The 21,533-nt window shown below is 39.9% G+C and overlaps 1 protein-coding gene across 1 annotated transcript in view; it reads right to left on the minus strand.

Moving 5' to 3' along the window:
* The window catches only part of PDZD8 (PDZ domain containing 8), a 62,131-nt gene extending 42,196 nt beyond the window's left edge, over window positions 1–19,935 (minus strand). Inside the window, exon 1 of the mRNA XM_074875384.1 lies at window positions 18,888–19,935. Coding sequence (XP_074731485.1) covers window positions 18,888–19,819 — 932 coding nt within the window. The 5' untranslated portion in view covers window positions 19,820–19,935. The remainder of the gene's footprint in view (window positions 1–18,887) is intronic.
* Between the last annotated feature and the right edge of the window lie 1,598 nt (window positions 19,936–21,533).

Genomic DNA, 21,533 nt, shown 5'->3' on the forward strand with positions numbered 1-21,533 from the left:
TTCTAAATTTTTACCCTTGAGCCGTATTTCCCTCATCGCAGCATGTGATTCACAGGAAAAGCAGTTCTTGTTCAGGATACTAAGTGTTTTTACACACGTTATCTCACCACATAATTCTCTCTGATTATAATATGCCAAGTTACAAATACTGATTTCATTTTTAAGTGATAGTGCTTCAGTGTCCAACACGGCCACGATCTGAGGGGAGGAAGGAGGGGGAGAGGCTGCACAGCTGCAGCCCTGTCCCATGGCAGACACATGCAATGCTAACAGCAAGGGCCACAACCCTGCAAATAAAAAGATATCATGGAATCTGCACTAGCATTTATATAAAGTATTTGAAAAAGCACTTGCAGGGTATTCCTTCTTTCTGTTTTTATTTATCGCTCTCATTTCCTAGCACTGCCCCGTGCCTTGGTTTCCATCCCCTGTCATTGACACAAGCCTCCCAGTGATTATTTCTCTTGAGAAGACTTACAAATAGCAGGACACAAGCACCACTGCCTGCAGGGTGTATCTGCCATTTCATGAGAAAGAAGTCTTTCATAAGTACTGTTTGCTCAACCATCAGAGGCATCTGCTTGTCACATTCAGAGATCACAATATGTTCAGGAAACAGTCACATGGATCTGAAGAGTTTCAGAAATTCAAATAAATAATTAAGCGCCCTTTAACTGTCGGCACACTCTTCGGGAGGGAGCTCGACGCTCTGATTCAAGACACTTCGTTTCTGTATGAGCATCAGCCTCGTACAGAGCCATGAGAAAGACATTTCTTTTGTTCTCCTTGTGAATAAATACAACTCAACACTCCCAGCTATTTTCCTGAAATCCAATTCAACTCCTAACTTTAATTTGGTTCCAAGTTTCTCCCTCATTAACTCCTTCAGGAAGAAAAACATTTTGAATTTGGTCAAGTAAAATATTGCATTTGGAATACTTTATTCCATTACTATTTTTAAGTCTGTGTATGAAAAATACGAAGCTATTGAATCACACTGGCCGTGGTTTAGGCTTACGAGTACACCATAAACAACCAACTCAAAATATGCCTTGTGCATGTATTATCCGGTCTGATATTTTACTCAAAATCTTCCTTTACAGTTCATGAATTATTAAATAGTATGCATCACAAGGGTAGGAAAAATACCGCCAAGACGACCCCAGTATTTTCACTCTACAAGACTTAACCGCCACTTCAGGGCCTGGCCGTCTCCTTGCTCAGACCCACCCTGAGCCATCACAGCACACACAACCCCACACATTCCTCACTTTAAGCACAAGCAAGGGTACCCTGTTCCTTGTAGAAATGATTTTTACTCGCTCAAAATACAGATTTAGATCAAGATTTTGTTAGTCAAAAAATGAAGAGTTAGGCAAGCACACCAGAAAAATAATGCCAAGTTTTCAGTGAATAAATACTTGTAGGTTTGGGGTTTTTTTCAGTATGAACAAACAACTTCAGTTTGTACCATCAACTGCCCATATATCTTCTCCCAACATCTATTATAAAAAAAAAAGTTTTCCATGGGAACCTCAAACTAATGACTACCACCAGGAGCCTCAGTGAGCTACAGAAACAAGATTTCTGTAGGGAAGAACAGACAAAGCAAGAGGATCCAATAGGTTACCATCACCTCTCCAAATTTCTGCAAATGCCAGGCTTAAAGTGTTGGTATTGATAAGGTCTTTCCCTTATATATACACTCACACCACAGAACAGCCTGAGGGCTATTTAACAAAAACACAAACCTGGACAAATCTAATTTCAATACTAACAATAAGAACAAAACAAAAAAGCAAAACAGACTAAAATACTCCGGTAAGAACGCAGACCTATCTACCCAAATATTCAAACTGAAAGTGTCATCTCTCAAGTAACTTCAGAACAAAGCATTAAGTACAGCACACACTGTAATCTTTTGCTGCAGCACAGAATGACGAAATAATCCTCAGAACAAGCCAATTTTCTTTGTAGATTAAGATATAATATTTGCTATAATTTTGATTTCTATTTTCAAAATAGACCTTTTTTAAATTAATACAACGACTTAAAGAGGAAAAAATTCTAAAATACCCTTGCAGTTATATACAATAATACACAAACACACTTAACATTGTATGCTGGACTTTGTGTAACACTAAATTAAATTTTCTGCAAATATGGGATTAAAAAGCAGTCTCAACATAATTTTTAATTTACAACAAGCACTTATGTTCACATTTTTACCACTGCAACTAATTTGCAAAATCCTTCACAAAAAACCTAACACATTACCTATTTCCATCGGCATTAGCAACGTACAAAGAGCTAAACACCCCACATTAAATGCATTTTTAATGTTTAAGTGCTGCTCTGAAGCCTTCTAATTTTATAACATAGCACTTATTTATTTAAGGTAATTTACTGAGAGTTTGTACATTTCCAAAATTAAACATCAGACAAATTACTATTTCAAGTAGATTTCAATTACGTATTAGTCAAGTGAATTGTTGACAGACTATTTAAGTACAAGATAACCCAAATTTATTTGGAAAGACTTTCCTACTGGGAACTGGTGAACGAATACAGACCCAGACGGCGACAGTCGGTAACACGGCAAGACTCTGCTCCCTTGTGTTGTAAAGCCACACACAGACAACCTGCAATCCACGCACACCGAGTCAGGCATCACAGGTTCTCCCATCCTTTTCCCCATGGTAGGGAAAGCCTATGAGCTACCCTACCTTTTAAAAACACAGTCACCACTAACAAAGAGCACTCTGAGGAGTGTGCTTTTACAGAGCCAGCTCTGCTGCAGTTTTGTTCAGTCTAGCAGGAGCGCAGCAGAACAGCAACGGACGTCCTCTGCTCTGCGGAGGAGCCAGATTCCCCACTTCTGCAATGTCTGATTTTCCTGCTTGAAAACAATCATGTTGCTAGACAAAATGTAATCGTGAAGTTTGTTTCATAAAGCATTTACAGTAGGGTCAACAAAACACATTTTTAATACGAAAGCAAAGCTGTATTTCTTCGTATTGAAGTACCAAGAGTAGGCTTTTAGCCAACAGTGCTAACAACACAATTCAGTGACCCAGACAAGAGATACAAACTTATTCCCAAGCCCTGCAGATCACAGTACCTTTGGCGATTCAGTATCTCCTGTCCCAGATTCTCCTATGTAAAGGGGGAAAGTTTCCTATCATGCTAGGTTCATTATTACAATGTAGAACTTACTTTATTAAATACCTTGCATAAATAAACCTTGCTGTAACTTCTGTAATAGCTTTAAGAGTTTATTTTGCTACCCTCTAATGTTTAGTCCATCTTTAAAGGGCAAAAGTCCACCAATAAATGCCCTAGAGAAATTCACCACACTAATGAAGAAAGGAAAAAAGATGGTGTAGCCTGCCAGTAAGCCTCAATTCAAAAAGTCTATAAAGAAACCTTGACAGCAAACTAAATGCCTCAGTTAATCTCAGCTGGTCTCTGCCCTCCCTCATCACAGCAGCCATCACAGGATCTGGTCAGCTTTGGTAAAGTGCTCCTGTGACTCCAAGGGTGTCACTTTGCAAACTGAACAAGGAGAAAAAAGAAGCGGTTTCTATTTGGCTGTCTAGATCTTTAAACACTCATTCAGTGTTCTCAGCTCCCTTTCTTACCTTTAACTGGTAACCAAAAAGTTAGTGGACCTCCATCAGCAGAGAACAAGCCCATAACAAATGGTTTGTAATCAGTCCATTCACTGCTGCAGCTCAAGAAAAAGGTTTTAAGCCATGACAATGGTGTGGAAAAATCTAGGAGTTGCTCCTGATAGTACAATAGTTGAAAAAAATATTACCAAAAGGTAGTTGGAAGAAATATGGTACATTTCTAAACTCTGTTGAGCTGTTACCAGGTTCTCCATGGCAGATTTTCATTGCATCTATATTAAGACCCTTTTCAAGCATGGTCTAATGCTGCCATCTCCTTATTCAGCAAGGTCAAAAGGCAAAATTCATGCTCAGGTCAGAAATCCTTGACCTTCAAAACAGGATTACACCAACTCAATCCACATATTCAAAAGCCTCCTTTTCAATTCGAAACTTGTGAAGTGATACTAAACAACTATCAGAAGTAGGGTAGATTTTATGGGAGAGAGATTTTACTGTCTTTAAACCATATACGTTAAGCCTTTGTAAACCTTTCATCTTTTCCAGAGAATCAAAAAAGGCACATTGTAGCGACACAATAAAACAGACACCTTACACCCCTGCCCCAAAACCCTGCTTGGATATGGCATGCTATTAAAAAGAAGTCTTTGAAAATGCCTTATATTAGATGCTTATAGTGTGTTTTCAATTCGCTTTTAAATTATCAGTCTCCCTCCACAAATTTATCATCTTCTTTGTCCAGAAATCTAAAATTCAAATAGCACACTATTAAGAAAAATATTGTTAAAATGCTGGTTTTTAACAATATAAATATGAAGAGCAATACCAAACTTCACGTGAAACTTTAGCAAGGGAAAAAAAGCCTGTAAAAATGCTATTTAAAAGATGCTGTTGAGTAGCAAAAGCGATTCTCAACAAATCCCACAAGATACAAATAGCAAAAAAAAAAAAGTAATTTCACATGAGGAATTAGGTCAGAAGATTATACTGAAAGATAATTAAGATAAGTTACTCAATTAATATACAGGATTACAGTTATACTCTAAAATAGCGCAATACTGAGCTCTTCCACATACAAAGCAGAGCAAAAATGTTTCCAGACACTGCACGCCGTCAGTAGATCTCCTTCATATGAAGGATAGCTACACTCTGTTCATGCCATATTTCACAGAATCCATTCAGTGGCTCATGTGCTCTCATCCCATCACCACCCCATCCAAAGTCTAGATCAAAATTACATCAAAAAAAAAACAAAACAAAAAACCACCAGACAAATCAAGTTTGTTCCCTTCATTTGGGGTGTTTTCAGCCCCTGAATAACACTATTCTTCCTTCCAGTTGTCAGTTCTGTGGGGGAGGAACTCACCTACTTGGAACAAGATTGTAATTCAGTGGTTTAGTTTTAGAAATGTCTGACCTATATTCCCAGTAATTCGTATTCACTATTCTGTGATGATTGTTTTGTGGTCCTTCAGCCAAATTTAACAGACAAGAGGACAGAAGTCTTTTATAACTTAGCTTAATTAACCTATTACCTAAATTAACTGCTCCCACCACTACCTACTTAACCACAATATTTTTTAGTTACATGAGGAAATCTATTAAGAACTGGGAAAAAAATATCAATTTATCTGGCCAAAGATAACCATGCGCTTATATGTTTCTGTTCATTGCATCTGTTACAAATATCCAGAATCATGGTAAAAAAAATAGTTAAGAGCTGAACACAGACAGGAACAAACTTCAAAAGCTCTCAGTACTCCATTTCCTACTTGGAGAAGCAGAAAGACTTACAGCTTCACTTGTAAATGCAGGAAGAGGCTAGGATTTTGTAGAGCTTTTGCTAAGAAGTGAGAACACTCTTCTAGGTAAGTTCTGGGAAAAGTTTTAAATTATTCTCCAGTTTTACAAAGGAAGTTTGATATCTAAAACAGCAGTGTAAAAATTACTGGCTATCCGTCTAAGACCACATTAATCATTTGTATTATATGAATTCCAGCACTACTCTGCTGCCATAAAGATTAAATATTTGTCAGGTTTATGAATTTTTTAATCGAGTTACATTAACTGAACATTTCCATCTTAATAAACAAGGCAAAAGAGAGCTTAAATCTCAGAAGAGCCCACCAGTTAAAAATGCAAGTATCTTTAGCTTAAGTCTACTTTGTATACATTGCAAATCTTAGAATTTTGTTTACCACTCTAAGTAAAAATTAAATTAAAATCTAAAGACAGACGGTGTTTAGTAAAGCATCACTTTCGTAACTGCTACTGTATTTGAAGATTCTAGTATCTAAAATATTTTTGAAAGAATAACTGCTGAATTTATTTTCAGTTTCCGCAGTACTCAAAAGTTTCAACTAACTACAGAACAGAATTCATTCATTTTTAGATTGCCTTTTTTATCTAATTCACAGAAATACAAGTCATGCACTTGTATGTAAGTTTCAAAATAGTGACTGACACCAGATATTTTAAGTCATAAGAAAGTCCTCTATTCTTACACTGTGTGTAATTCAAGAGGAAGTTTTCTTCTACAAAAATTCTAAAATATTACAATCCTCTCCTAAAAAGGCACGATCACATTAAGAAGATTTTTCAAAGTACTTATCTGCTAATATTCACGCTTGTTAGGGTTATGTATTATAATGCTTATATCATTCTTCACATTGAAGATATAAAAATGGAACTTATCCTTATTTTGAAAAAAATTACTAGGTGGTACAGTGGTACTAGTACCGTGGTGGCACTGTAGATTTTGCAAAAGCAATTCTCTGGCTCCCACTGATTTCACAAGGAACAAAGCTGCAGAACTGTGTCACTATTCATATTCAGGGGACTTCAGTAATTCAAACTATACTCTTAATCAGCACAGAAATCTACTCATTTCAGCTTTACTGACACCCATGAAAATCTCGCTTACAAACAACCTCCAAAACACTGCAAAAAGAGAGTAGGTTTATTTTCTAGGAAATTTTATGGAAAACTGCAAATCAGTTCTAGCACTCCACCCACTGTGTTACAGGATATTTTGCCACAGGCATGTAGGAGGCTCATTACGTTCTCAAGATATGAACAGTCACTTTTTAAATCAAGACCTCAAAAAAAAGGCAAGGATTTTGCTATTAATCTTTTTCTTCAGAAATGTTTCACACATTTCCAGATTCTTGAACTACAGTTGTCTTTCTTACATTGACATCCATACCTCTGAGGTATATCTCAAATCAATCACTCAAGACAAACACTTTTAAAACTTCAAGACCCATTCTACAAGAACAAATAAAAGAACAAATGTAAATAGTCAAGCAACTTCTTCCAAAATGATGGAATTCTTTTTCCTGCTTACATGACAGAAATTGTAAATACAGCAGGGAGAGCCCTTAAGATTTGCCATTGCTGTCTGTACTGAAATAGCCATGGGTAAAAAAGAAACCTTGAATCAGGCTTATCAAAACTACTTTCTTATCAGCACAAACAAGATCAATTTGACCATGCACAGACTTTTTTTGAATTTCAAGAATACTAGTTTCCCAAATTCTAAATTCCATAAATACTGAAATAGCTCAGTTAACTCAATGCAGTCAGTGCCTGTTTGATCTCTGAGTTTTCATGTGGTTTTTTTTTTTTAATTGTATGTGACCTAGCTGAAGCCAACTGTTGGTTCAAATTAAGAGAAAGAGATCAAAATCCTGCTATATTTCAGTCTCAGACAGGACGAAGACAAAATTTCCCTGTCTAACCAGAAAGCCTGAATCATTGTGGCTCTGCTCCAAATGGGACAGAAGATGCAGAATATGCTCTTGTTCATGTAGAGCTGGAAGAGAGGCAGGTGTGGTTCAGCAACCAGCTTTTAGGCATTCAAGGAGAACAGCAGCAGGAAAAAAAAAAAACAACACACCGAAAAACCAAACCAATAAATCCAAGCCACCCCAAAACTCTACCTTTAGCCAGCTGAATTAGAGATTCGCTCCAGTAACTGATGCTAGCAAAATGCTAGCTTTTTCTCACTTCAGCGATATATTATCCTATAAGAGGTCTCAAGTCTCTCTATAAACATCATCTCTCCGCAATCCTGGTCAGAGGAAAACAATGCTGATGTTCTATTAGATGAGACATCCTCTTACACTGCTTAGACAGAAAATGACCATCTCTCTGATGAAAACAGTCACCAACAGCTGTAAGCCAAAAGTGAAAGAATATTTGTATCTGTTCCGAATTCTAGACATGATAGCTTTCCAAGGTTTATCCTCACTCCTCCAGCTAGTTTTAAAGATGCTCAAACTACAGAAGTTTCTCTTCAATCTACATTTATCTAGTCATTTCTGACAAGACAGAAGATGGTCCAATTCACAAAGTTTTCCAAAGTGGTGGAGACAGTCTAGCTCAGGATTAGTAGTACCATTTGCAAAGCTGAGATGACATTTAACCTTAAAATTGTAAACAGCCGTAAGTAACGATCTGTTTTACAGACAGCTCAGCTATTCAGACTGCAGTGGTGGGGAGGGCACTGCTGAGGACGGGGACACACACCATGGCACATACTTGCCAAATGTCCCCCAAGCAAAGGTGTCACCATTTGTGAGTCACAGCATTTTATTAATGGGCCCGTATTGTAAACAAGCAGGATCAAATAACGCAGAAGCTAAGCCTGGACATGACCTGTGGCACCACTGTTAACAATCAAATACAGGAGGGGCTTGCGAGATTAATTAACAGGAAGAATTCCTACACTTCCCAAATCCTACATCACTGATGGCAAATTACAGTTGGGACTTGTGAATACATTTGAAAGAAGCAGCTGCTCAAATTAACATAATCTTCTCCCACCATCCCCATAATGAATTTGGATATTTGCTCTAATTTGCCCTTCTTTCAGAGGAACAGGGGAAAAAAAAAAAAAAATCTGAGTTTTTGTAGTATTGTTTTAAAACAATACCACTGACTAACATTGCTGTTCCCACCCCACCTCCCCTTGTAATCCATTGGGCTCTTTGCTTGGCAACATTAGAATTTGTTTTGTTTGTTCTACCATATTGCATTAAGTTTTGTTAGCAAGTATGCACAGTTATTCTTAAAAAAATAAAAATACAAACTGTTGAAGTTTTCAGAGCTACACTGCATCATTTCCACTTTTTAATTACTTAGGAATTATTCACCAAGCCAGATCATTCACAGCAGTGATTCAAACACCAGCATGAAGCCTTCTGCCATGTCATCACAACACTATGACCTTCAGTTTCTACTCTCCTACTTTAGCTCAGGCAAACAGGAATAATGGTTTAAGTCATTTACTACATGTCCATTTCAGTTCTTACCACATGATACCACTATATAAAAAGTATATTTGACAAGATATTTTTCAAAGGTTTTAGAATCATGTCGAGCATTTACATATGTGGTATTAGGTACTGTAAGTATTAGTATCTTCATTTCAGTGACACTGGCCATTGCAAAAGCAGATTGTAGCCTCTGTACACATTTCCTTCTGAACGGACATTTTTCATAACTATGTTGCCATTAAAACTGATACAGGAAAATACATTGAAGCTTAGCATTAAGACTAAGTTTAAAAAGTCAGGAACCAGCTATGTGTTATGATTTCCATCAGATATCACAGAATCACAGAATCATCTAGGTTGGAAAAGACCTTGAAGATCATCCAGTCCAACCATTAACCTAACACTGACAGTTCCCAACTACACCATATCCCTCAGCATTATGTCAACTCAACTCTTAAACACCTCCAGGGATGCGGACTCCACCACTTCCCTGGGCAGCCCATATCCACAGATAATTTTAAAATATTGGACAAATATTAAGAAATAATTTTGTAAATTTACATCTCAAATTGTCCCTGTAAGTTTTACAGTTAAAGCAACACAAAATTGCCAAAAAAAAAAGTATTCCTAAATGATTATCCTAATTTAATTTTATGCTAGTCATATCTGGCAATTAATTACTGTCTTTAAGTATGTGGAACAGTCTGATTAACTCTATCATCAGCTGATCTCTGTAATACACTCTTTATTGCAGACAGATTTTTGACATCTGGTAAGTCTTCAAAAATATGAAAACTATATCGCTGTAGTAGAATCCCTGCATTTTCCTTTACACAAAACAGTTTTAGCAGAGAGTGCTGGGTGCACTGTTCCTCACAGATCGTTCTGCTGAACAGGGGAATTATTATAAAGGTATGTTGTTCCCATGTAGTTTTAAGGCTAAAATGAATTACAACAGCTAGTGGGGAAAAAAATAACAAAGTAGCTCTCTAGAGCCCAAGCCAGAGTTGAAAACAATTTCTGCCCTTATCTCACAAAAAATAAGGTTTTTCCTCTTTCTTCTCTGCTACACCTAGCATTTCCTTTAGTAGTTTTGATAGCTACATATGGCCACAGACAGGTCTAATATGTAACTGGCCTCTAGCTGGGTCCTGCAGTAAACTGAGATGCACTCCCAAATCCTGAGAGGGCTTACTAACCCAGGCAGGGCTCCACAAGAGTAAGAATTCTTCCAGAAGGAAGAGTGCTTAGGGAAGCAAATGCACCCAAACGGCTTTGGGCAGGTGTGATGCAGAAGTCTGAACTACCAAACCCAACACAGCATATACCCAACTTGCTGGGTAGAGCAATTTAGGAGCACCCACATCCATGACACAACATACGCAACCATTTCACTGTTCGTTAGGCACTTCAACTGTACTATAGAAACTTTCTTTGCAACACAAATGTATCTGTAAACTGAAGTCTGCGTTGGGGATTTTTTTTTACCACTTTACTATACACGCTGGCTGAGATCACTGAACAGCTTGAAGGCCTGAATTCTAACCTAAATTCAATTGGCTTATGAAACAACTGCAACTTGATAAACAGTGAAGGTAAATAGTAACAGGAAAAGCTTCCAAAATGTGTGGATCTTACTTGTGTCTCTCAACCAAGATGAGCACCATTCCAACAGTAAATTCTTTAGTTTAACCAGAAACTCAGTGACTGCAGCAGAAACTACTCAAATAAGTTATTTATAAATTGTGTTCAGCTTAGTATGTCACAATTAATCTGCCAAATGTTTATAAAATAATGACTCCCAAATCACCTTCACACAAACTGACCTCCACACTCATTTCCAAAATTAGAATTTATCCACTGTTATGAACAAGCCCTCTTCAAACCTCAAACAAAATAAACACTTTCAACAGGGCATTTTTTCCTAATTATATAAAATGTTGATACTCATACGTCACGCAGAATGGAACCTGCTCAAAAAGCTAATTGTTCCCAGCTAACATATATAATATTGGATCATTGCTTTCTTCTGGACAAAAGCACAGTTTGAGATCATCATGCAAAGGTTTTTGTAGTTCTGCAATTCATGGATTTTAACAGACTGGTGTGGCACAAATTATCTATTAAATTAACAAACCACATATGAATATGGAGAGAATTTTACATACCTTTTAGACAATAAAGTTTATTAATCCTAGAAAAAGCTTTAAAGTCTTTTACTACTCTCTGAAGAACATTAATATCAAGAATAACTCAATGTTGAAATAGTTTTAAATCAGACAAGTGTGAACATGAACTGTAAACACAGGAGCATATCAGGTGACTTCAGGCAATCTCTGCAGGAATGCAGAATAAGCAGTTTCCCATAGAAACCCAGTAACATGAAAGGACTAGCTCCAATAGTGAAATCGGCAGCCTGAGACTAAGCTTCACCATCACTGGAGCATCACACTGTTCTACCACACCAATTACTAAAACCTACTGTCCTTACCCAGGCTGCTTATTTAAGAGTTTTCTGATCAAGTATCATCTGCTAATAAAAAGACGAACAATTTCACATGCTTCATATATATAAAATAGGTTCTACAAGAGACTTGCCCATTTCGACATCAAATGAGCTACTGAGAGCTGTACCCATTTTTGCAGGCAAATTCTGTCCCTCTGTTCCCTGAAGTAATCTCCAAGGAAAATCCAGTGTTCAGTTTTTTGTGACCCACAGGGAACATTAGTCTCACTATCTATATACACAGAAACTAAAAATCATAATACAGCCTGTAGAAGGCAATTCAGAATCACCCAACTCCAGTGCTTGAACACACCTACCTGCTCCAACAGACAGGCTCAGAGCCAACTCGGACATCTGTTATATACCTACAGTTTGGTAACATGATTAACTCCTATATGCCCTATATTTACTTTGAAATAAGTTACCTCTAAAAAAATAAAAAGTACTACTGTTTATTTCATATTTTATTTAAAAGAACTGAAATCTATACAAATTATGACAACGGAATAAAAAGAAAAGCATTTGTCCTCACTGCGCAAGATCAGCTTAAATGTTCAAGATCAGAGTTCAGATGAACAGAAATGCCAAGTCTCAATGCTAGTGCATGCGAAACACCATGAAGTACCAAATAAATCTGTGATCAGATTTTTCAGAGACTTCATTCATGATCCACATGAAAGAAGTTCACTGCAGGACTAAGATCAAATAATTTTTAAATACAAAACAGCAAAGGTGTTAAATAAGGTAATTTTCGTTATTATTGCACAAAAGATATTTTAGATACAGCTTCAAGAAAGAGAAGTTGAAGGAGGTTTTATTTTTCGGTCAGACCAATTAGCCTTAATGTTTATTGGATTGCAATCTGCAGCTAAAATTTATTCTTTTATGTCTTCATCTATCTCTCCCTCCAACTGAGATTTTTTATTTTCTTTTTTTGTCCCCGATTACACATCTGGTCTCCCAGTATCTTCACTAATGCATCTCAAGTCAGTGCCTTATTAGTTCCTAACCCTTACGGGTAAAAAAAGAAAACGTAGTGTTTGTTGACTAATCATAGGAAAAGGCTCACTTAACCTGAAAAGAATGCCACCTGTATACAGGGAAATGTCCAATATGTAGCTGGTCATTCATTAAATCTGACTTTATTATGAACAAGTTTCAAACTGGCATTCTTTCAGAATTAGATCTTTCCACTGTGAAAGCCTGTGAAGTGCTGGAGCTGGGGAAGAAGACTAAAAGATTTCAAAATCCCTAGAACCAATAGGCTTTGAACTTGGTATCCACATAAGGAGACTTACATGCATACTTTGTACCACATACTTTCATTTAATCTGAAGAAACATGTATTTAGTGACCATACAGTAAAAAACTCTGCACTACAAAAAGATTCCTTCCACACATGTAGCACCCTTTAAGAAGTGAAAATATTTAAAATTCTGGGGTTTCCTTTCGTCAGGGTGCCTAAAGATCCATTTATCTAACTTCTGTATGAATAAAAAAAACCTACTTGTCCATGCACTACAAACATAATCTTCCAAGCATGAAACTACTGTCTGCAGACAGATCTACTGATTCCAATTATCACTGCTTTGCCAATAGCAGAACAAGTCTTTGTGCTGGCATCATTCAGAGCATTACCTCTGCAGAACAGTCTGAAAACCCACAAGTATTATAGTAATAGAGCAGAAAAGGACTCAGATTCTGGTGGGGGGTTTAATGCTTCTGTATACTAGAAGATTTTTGCACCTAGAATAGGCATGGCATTAAGAAAAAAAGCCTCCTCTTTCCTTTCAGCAGCAACAGGAATGAGAACGTCAAACAGGAGTACCTTACAGATTTAACTAGTAAGAGAGACTCATATCACAACTACAGTAGAAATCCACTCAGGAAAAGAATCTCCATATCCTCCCCCTTTGCAGAGGCTGTAGAGAAAGTAGGTATCTCTACTGGCTGCTGATTTCTGAAGTTAAGACATGCTCACAAACCTACTCTCTATGATTATTTCCAAGTATAACCTCATCATATGAATAATATATACTGTTTTAAATTTTATACTTTTTCCAATAGCTCTTTTACCATATTATGAAGTCATTTCTATTATAAAACACACTTCAAATCAATAGCTACTTACATTACTTCTTAGCTTAAGTTTTGCCAAAAATAAGAAACTGCTGTGTAACTCTCAAATTGCATTCTATAATGGTAAATTAAAATAGGCTTGTCTAATGGTTCTTCCCAGTGAAATTCAATATCATCCCAGCTTCCAAATAAAGCATAAAACTATTTAACATGACTAAAAATATTGCAAATGACCAGTTCCAAGGATAATTCATGTTGGAAGGGACCTCAGAAGGTCACCTAAATACCTGGTACAGAAATGTTAGAAGTAATCCTTTGTGAGATCACTTCTAAAGAAAAAAAGTTATTCCGCTCTGTGCTAGCATGCATTACAATAAAGCAAAGTATATAGTTTCTCAAACAGGCTACTTTCAATACAAAATATTAGCTTTTTTTAACGTAACAAACAGAAACCAAGTGTTCTTAAAATACACAGAACTGACTCACTGCTTAGGCAATAGCTAATCTGCTTAGAATCTAAATGGATGAACTTGCAAGACCTTAAATTCAGAAAAAAACAGCAGCTGTCAGATTTTTTACATCAATGATTAAGAAATACCGGAAAATTACATTCTGGAGTGAGACTAGTCTGCAAATACTTCCTCTTCACCCTTTACATACACACAAAGGGCTTTGTATCTTCATTATGGAAAAGTGTATTTTTGTTGTCTAGAAAGAGCCCAAAACCCAAAGCTCTTCAAAACCTACACACAGAGAGATCAGGACCTGTTTAAAACAACAAAACTACAGCTGACTGTTCAGAATAGGCTTGACAACACAGCATAATTAGTGCACCTATATACCTGATGTGATGGAGGGGAATATCAAGGTTGCCACCAATAAGCAGCTTAATCACAGGTTAATGAGCAAAGTACAGCTGATTAGAGAACTAACAGAGATGAACCCGTGACCACTGCAACAGCACAGCAAGCAAGGAGATAAGACACCTGAACCAGTCCTTACTACGTGTCTCTAGATACTAAACACGCTATGGCAATGCTAGTAACTACAGCTTAGTGTTAACCACTTTATCCTACTATCAAAAGGACACAATACAGAAAGTTAAAACCAACATGAACAATGTCTATAGTACTACTTTTAAAGAACTGCTTGAGTGTATACAATAAAAAAATGGGATTCAGGCCCCTAGATAAACTCCACTTTGTGCTGATAATCAGTATCTACCATCCTGCTCTAGTAAAAGAAACCTACATGAAAAATACAGTGCCAAGTTACGCTGACAGGCAAGACTGACTGAATCTGGTTCCTGAGAGTGCCAGCATTAGAGATTTTGGGACAGCAAGACACAGCTGGTGGATCCGCCCTCCAGAACACCAATAGTTGACATCAAACAATCAACAGGCAAGTCAAGGCTTTCCAAGCTCACGCTCAAGCTCCATGCACTGGACAACTTGTCTTAGAACTAAAAAAAAGGTATAGTTTAAACAGTTAATTCAAGCCAAAATAGAGTTATGGCATAGGGCCAAATAAATGATACCTACAATTCTTCATTACCTTACTGAGGTAAGGGCTAGTTATAAAAAACAAAAATCTTGACTCAGTTATCTAGTTTCTCAAGAGTGCAGCAGAACTCATGTCTATTGGAGGGGAAAAAAAAAAAAGTCATTTTAGATCTTCCCCACATCTGAACAAAAAACTCTGACAAACCACAAGGCTCTCAGAAAAGCTATTTGCATTTCTATTACAAAGCAACAACAAATACATTAAGATTAAAGCTAACTATAAACCAGTAGTAACTCTTGCTACTATCAACTGAATTGCACAAATCTTTTATATTTTTTTAGTCATCATTGATAAAAGAAAAGCCTAACATTCACTGAATTTTACCAGCAGCCTTGCTTCCAAAGATCTAACCAAATTCTACTATATGAGATAGCAATTGCCATTCAGTGACAGAGCAGCTTCAAAATAGGGTGTTTTGCCAGACAAACACATTTCTTAAAGAGCCAAAGAAAAGTGATTACACACTATTAGAATAAAGCACAAATTACTACTTACTTGCTTAGACATAGAGGGCACCTCTCCTTTTTCAATTACTAGACAATTGCTTTTATGGAGGAAATCATACATAAAATGCGAGGCAAACTTTAAAATGCACTTACTAGTCTACATTGCCTCCCCTCATAGACACTTAAGAGTGCATCAGGAATGCAAGATGCCTTCTTCCACTTCCAAGCTACAGTCACACACATTGCACAAAGTCACTCCTAGCAATGGATGATTCAAAAGATGATGATCTTACTAATCATTGCTTTGCTGCATAAAGTTTTGTACATAACTGGAAAGAATACAATAGTACATGCGTAGTAATTTGGCTGTAGCAACAGAGAGTACACACATAAAGACACAAGACTTTTTTTAATGCAGTATTTTACAATTAAATAACGGGGGGGGGGGGGGCGGGGGGGATCTGCTTTACACAAACTTAGTTATAGGATGTTCAAAATCAACTCCTGGAAAAAGTTCTTTTCTTATCCCATTCACTACCAAGTAATAACCAAGTTGCCTAGTACAAGAGACAAGGAAAATGGCATTTTTTTAATTTTTAATGCTACTTAGAATCTTGAAATAAGATAAAATTCCTTTGTGGACTTCAATTTGGAAGCTATCAGGGTAACAAAGTGCCCCTCTTAACCAGCTGAAAGGGGAACTCCTGGCACTCCAAGTGCTTTTGTTTACAAGGTTGCAATTACTGCTATCCAAAGATTTATTTACAAAGGTACTTAAGCAAGAGTAGGGAGACATCAAAAAGGTTTTGAAGTACACATGGAAGCAAATACTATGCACTTAAACAAAAGGCATATAGGCCTTATAGGAAAAAAATGGGGAGAGGATAAGCACATTCCCTGTAGATGAGAAGTTGTTAAGTTTTAGGTAAGGTAACAGGTTATTAAGCAGTTGTGAAACTCTCCTGACTTCTTCCTATACATTCTTTGCTAAGTAACATATTAACATACCATAACCCCAAGCCAACATATTCTTACAAATTCTATTAAAAATACCATGTTCTGCATTTTATCAGCAAGGGGCTTGATTTTCCAAATCAGTTTTCCATACCGTTTAAACCATAACGTCTAAGTTCTCAGCTATGACACCATGTAAGAATGTATCGTTACTTCTCAGCTGTTAGAAAGTTTTGCTGTCTAGGGATCTAACTCACCTGAGACACGCTGGTGGAGAATACATGTTTTCAGACTGTGTTCCACAAAACCTTGGGGAACTGTGGATAGCTAAAGGTTCCCATACAGGGGTCTGTGCTCCCATTTGAAGCTTTAAAGGCAAAGTTCTATACAGTTCGGACACCAATGACCCAATCTTCCCTCCTTAAGACAATATTGTTAATGCACATTAAGCTTATTGTCCTGCCTTTCCCCTTCACAACACAGTGGGTCAGAATGACATGTTCAGAACATGGCATAAAATTTAAAGGTCAAAAGCACCATATACAGGGTTGGACACTGTTTCACTGAACATTTGCCACCCTGTGCTATCAGCCTACTATCTAGTGTGAAAACCAGCTATGATACTGTATTTCCCTGTCAAGCATTCATAAATTCCCAACTCCTTATAACTTAGAGAACATTTTAAAATAACATCTCATTCTTAGTTCTATAATAATTTATGCTTCCTGTATTGTTCTCAATGTCAGTTACCATCTATCCTCACACTTTTATTCATTTCTGCCCCAAACACTGCACTCTGCTTCTTTCCTTATTTCCCCCTTCAGTCCCTTTAACATGTCAGTGGCTCACACATGCCTCATCCATTCTCTCTGGCACAGACAGTTTGAGAAACATGTGGAAAATTCATTACCTCTAACTAAATGATGAAAGCGCCCTACTGCCCAGGTGTATCTCCCACAGAAAAAATGAAGATGTCTGTCTTTCTCTGCTGAAGGGGAGCAGCACATCATTACTGGTTCTACAGGCACCCTAAAAACTTGCTTAGAGTGTAAAGATCACTTGCTCTACTTACTCTTTCTAGGTATGCCAAGAGTGCTCACTCTGCACCACAACTGTGCTATCGCAGTCTCTCCTTCAGGCTCTTCTCCACAGCTTCAGTCTCTTTCTAACACAGTAAGAGAATGGAAGCAAACTTGCTCTTGACAGCTTCCCTGCTGCCCAGGGGTTGCTCTCTTCTGGAGAGCGATTCAGTACCTCAAAATGTGCAAGAACCACCATGTAACTCAAAGAAACTACTTATTGCCCTACCAGGGCTTTCCAAATCTTGGATATTTTACACTTCCACTTTCATGAGAACTCTTATAAATTCAATTGCAGAACAACTGGCTGAAAAGGCTTTAAAAATTACATCATTGCAGAGCTAATTACACTTCAAAATTCAAACAGGCATTTTCATTTACTCATCTCTGATGAATTTCAGAGAAAAGACTTATTGCAGAAGAATGCAGTAAACAAGACAAAAATCCTTACTGAACCCATAACACAACCTACAAAGAATAAACAAAAGAGAAAGGAAACATGGTATCCTAAGAGTGGCAAGACACCTGACAGAAAGGGAATATGGCACCTGAACAGAGGTAAGGCATTCAGTATCTTTTAATCAGAAATGACAGTGGAATCAAAGTAAAGATGCCACTTCCCACCTCTGCTACAGAAATATCACTGAACATTTCATTATATTCATTGTATAATGCAGTCTAGGCATTTATAAAGGAAAACATACTATCTTACAAAAAAGACAAAAAAAACCCCAAGAGGTCCCCCCATTTTACTTACCACAATAGTGGCAATACTTTTGTTACCAACTTTTAGATTTCCCCAAAGTTACTGAAGAAATTCAGCAAGCCAAAAAGGAAGAACACACCATCTATCACAGGATCTCAAAAACACTCCCTAGAGAGTGAACTTTATCCTTTCTCACATTAAGTAACAACCAGCTGGCGTCTACAGGTAAGCACAAGCCACAAGTCTTGCCCAGGTTGCTCACCAGTGCCAGAAGCTTGGGAGAACACCCCAAAACTACATCTTGTCCACAGAACCATCCTTCTACCTTTCCAAAGGAGATATCATGGTCCTGTCACTGGACACCCAACAGGATCCCAAAATCTTTGATACCTACTAATTCTGCCCTTTAGTTACACACAGCTCAGGGCATGTCACAACCTCACTGTGCAATGGCTTCTTCATCTATTATAGATGGAAAACAATGCAAACCTTCATGGAAAGCTTTTGATATCAGACAAGCTATGCACAAGTACCTCTACTGTGGAGGTGACAACAAAAAAACCCTCTTTCTACCTATTAAGATCAAAACAGCAACTCTAATGCATGCCACCCAAAGAAGCATTGAGGACACAGGACATCCTACCTGATTTTATAATTGGGCAAGGTGTGCTTGCGCTTAATAACTTTCTTAAACTGGTTCACAATGATGGAAGTGAGCTGAGGCATGGGCCTCCCTTCAAACTGAGACTTCACTTCAAAGAGTATCACAGGGTCATCCATAAAAGAGAAGGACCAGTGCGTGAAGGGCAGGCGCGTGAAGACCAGCTTCAGCTTCCCCATCACCCGCGAGATCTTGACAAAGAGGTAGGCCGACTTGCCAAACACCAGGTCGGCATCGATGGCCAAGTGGAAGCCACCGTTGTACTCCAGGTCTACCTCAAAGCCCAGCTCCTCGGGGCAGCCCTCTTCATTGCAGACCACCGGCCGAATGAGTTTGACAGCCTTGAAGACGGGCAGGACGTTGCCAAGAGAGACGTCCCTGAGGCTGAGCCCCTCCAGCACCTTTCCTGTCATCTTGGCCTGAAGCAGCTCCTCAAACTCCACCTTGATCTTCTTGGTGACCCAGTTCCTGACCAGGGCCGTGTCCCTGAGCTCCCTGAAGAGGAAGAGGAAGATGGCATTGAGGAAGTGGCACGTCTCCTCGCGGGAGGAGGGGGCCGGAGGGGGCTCTGGCTGCTGCTGCTGCGGCGGCGGCGGCTGCTGCTGCTGCGGCTGCTTGGCGCTGGGCTCCGGGCCCGGGGCAGCGGCGGGAGCCGCGGTGGCGGCGGCCGGCGCTGAGGCCGGGGCCGGGCCGGGGGCCGGCTCCGGAGACGCCTGGCTGCCGGCCGGCTCCGAGCCCTGGAGGTAGTCCCTAAGGCTGTGGTCGGCCGCGACGCGGGCGTAGACGAGGCCGTCGGAGGCTCCGGCCGCCCCAGGGGGCTCCGGCTTCTTCCTGTAGAGGAGCAGGAGCTGGAGCAGGAGCGTGAGGAAGCAGCCGGCCAGCGCCGAGAGCAGGATCACATAGACCAGCAGCATCCTCGCCGCGCCCCGCGCCGCGCCCCGAGCGCGCTGCCCTCACCGCGCCGCCGCCATGGCGGGGGCCGCGCCCGCAGGCCGGCGTTTAACGGCCGCGGCCGCCCGAGGCTGCCTCATCCGGGTCCCCCACCTCCCTCTCGGAGGCGGCGGGCAGGGGGCGGGGCGGGGGCGGAGCCGGGGCGGGGCCAGCCAACGGGCGGTGCGGCTTTCCCCTCCACGCCGTCCCATTGGCGGAGCCGGGGAAGGCTCCGCCTGGCACGTCACGGCGCCGCGCGGCGTGGCGTCACTGCGCGGCGGGCGCATGCGCGCGCGGGGAGGGTGTGTGCCCGCGCTGGGGGCGGCTCGGCCGGCTGAGGGGGTTAGAGCGGGGCGGGGCGAGCACCTGCGGCTCTCCTCAGCGGCTCTCCTCAGCCAAGCTTCTCAGCCCATCTCCTCGGCAGCCCGCTGCCGGGGCGCACGGGGACGCGCACAAAGCGTGCCAGTCTCCGGGGCGCCCCCCGAAACCTGTCCCTCGGGAGGGGCCGCGGGGCCGCCGTCGCCCGCAGCGGTAGTTCAGGCATCGCCGCTGAGCGGGGGGGGTGGAGGGGGGGGGGGACGTCCCGCCGGTGGGAAGGTGACCGGTTTCGTTGGGCGCTTCGTTGCCCAAGGGACGTAGGAGGAGCGATGAGAGAGAAAGGACATTCAGTCTTTTCAGAAACAGGCAGGTGGATGCTGCTTGCCCCTCTCCAGAGCAATTCTACTTAAAGAGACAAAAATCTCTTTTTGTGGAAGTTCCGTGACTTCCTAGAACCTCTCCTCTGTGTCCTGCTGATGAGATGCTTTTTGCAAAATCTGAAAATACTGCATAGATGACATTTTGTCAAGCTCTGCTATTATTGGTGATAAGACATAAATCTGTTTTCATCCTCTTCAACTATTTACTAATGCTTAAAAGCTGTCATTGAATAAATGAAGTAAAAAAAAAAACCCAGCCAAACATATGGAGGAAAGGAATATAAAGAAAAGAAAGCTGAGAACTTTGCACATCGTGATATTTCAGCCTGTGATGTACCTGAGATCGCAGTAGTCTTGTGTGTAGGACTGAACTACTGCGGCAGTCTAGGACAGACTGCGGCTTCGCTGGGGTCAGAGAGGTCTGGAAAGGAGGGCACCCCAGCTCCCAGAGCGTGCATAGCCCTCTCAGGGGACGCAACAGATGTAATCCGTGTGGGAGGCAGGGTGAGTGGCAGCCGGTCAAACTTGAGGACCAGCAAGAATGGACATTTATAAAAATTGCTTTAAAAGCAGTGAACAAGGCTAGAAGAAACTTGACACGAAGCAGGGCTAAAATCAGTGGGAAGAACGTGTGTGGAGACACTTCAGGAACTCGTTTTGAACATTTTGAGAGACTAACCCAGAAGACCCATTATATTAAAATTTAGTTTACAGAACTGTCATATAAAATAACCATATTTGTTACTGGCAAATATAAACATACCTCTAAAAACCCTATTATTCTAACTCAGCAAACTCATTTAAAGGACGGATCAAAACTGTATGTACTGCTGGAGAATGTACTATGACAGCTGCATATTCTTTTTCCAGGTGCTTCCCTGTGTCAGGGGTAGTCTTTCAACCTTGAAATAGAAGTTTTATAATTTCTGAAAGGCAGCCACAATTAAGATAAAAGTTACTTAAATGATAAAGCTTGGGGTTTACACCTGTTTTTATTTGT

The sequence above is a fragment of the Strix uralensis genome, chromosome 7, assembly GCF_047716275.1.
Source record: "Strix uralensis isolate ZFMK-TIS-50842 chromosome 7, bStrUra1, whole genome shotgun sequence".
In the NCBI taxonomy this organism is placed as follows: Eukaryota; Metazoa; Chordata; class Aves; order Strigiformes; family Strigidae; genus Strix; species Strix uralensis.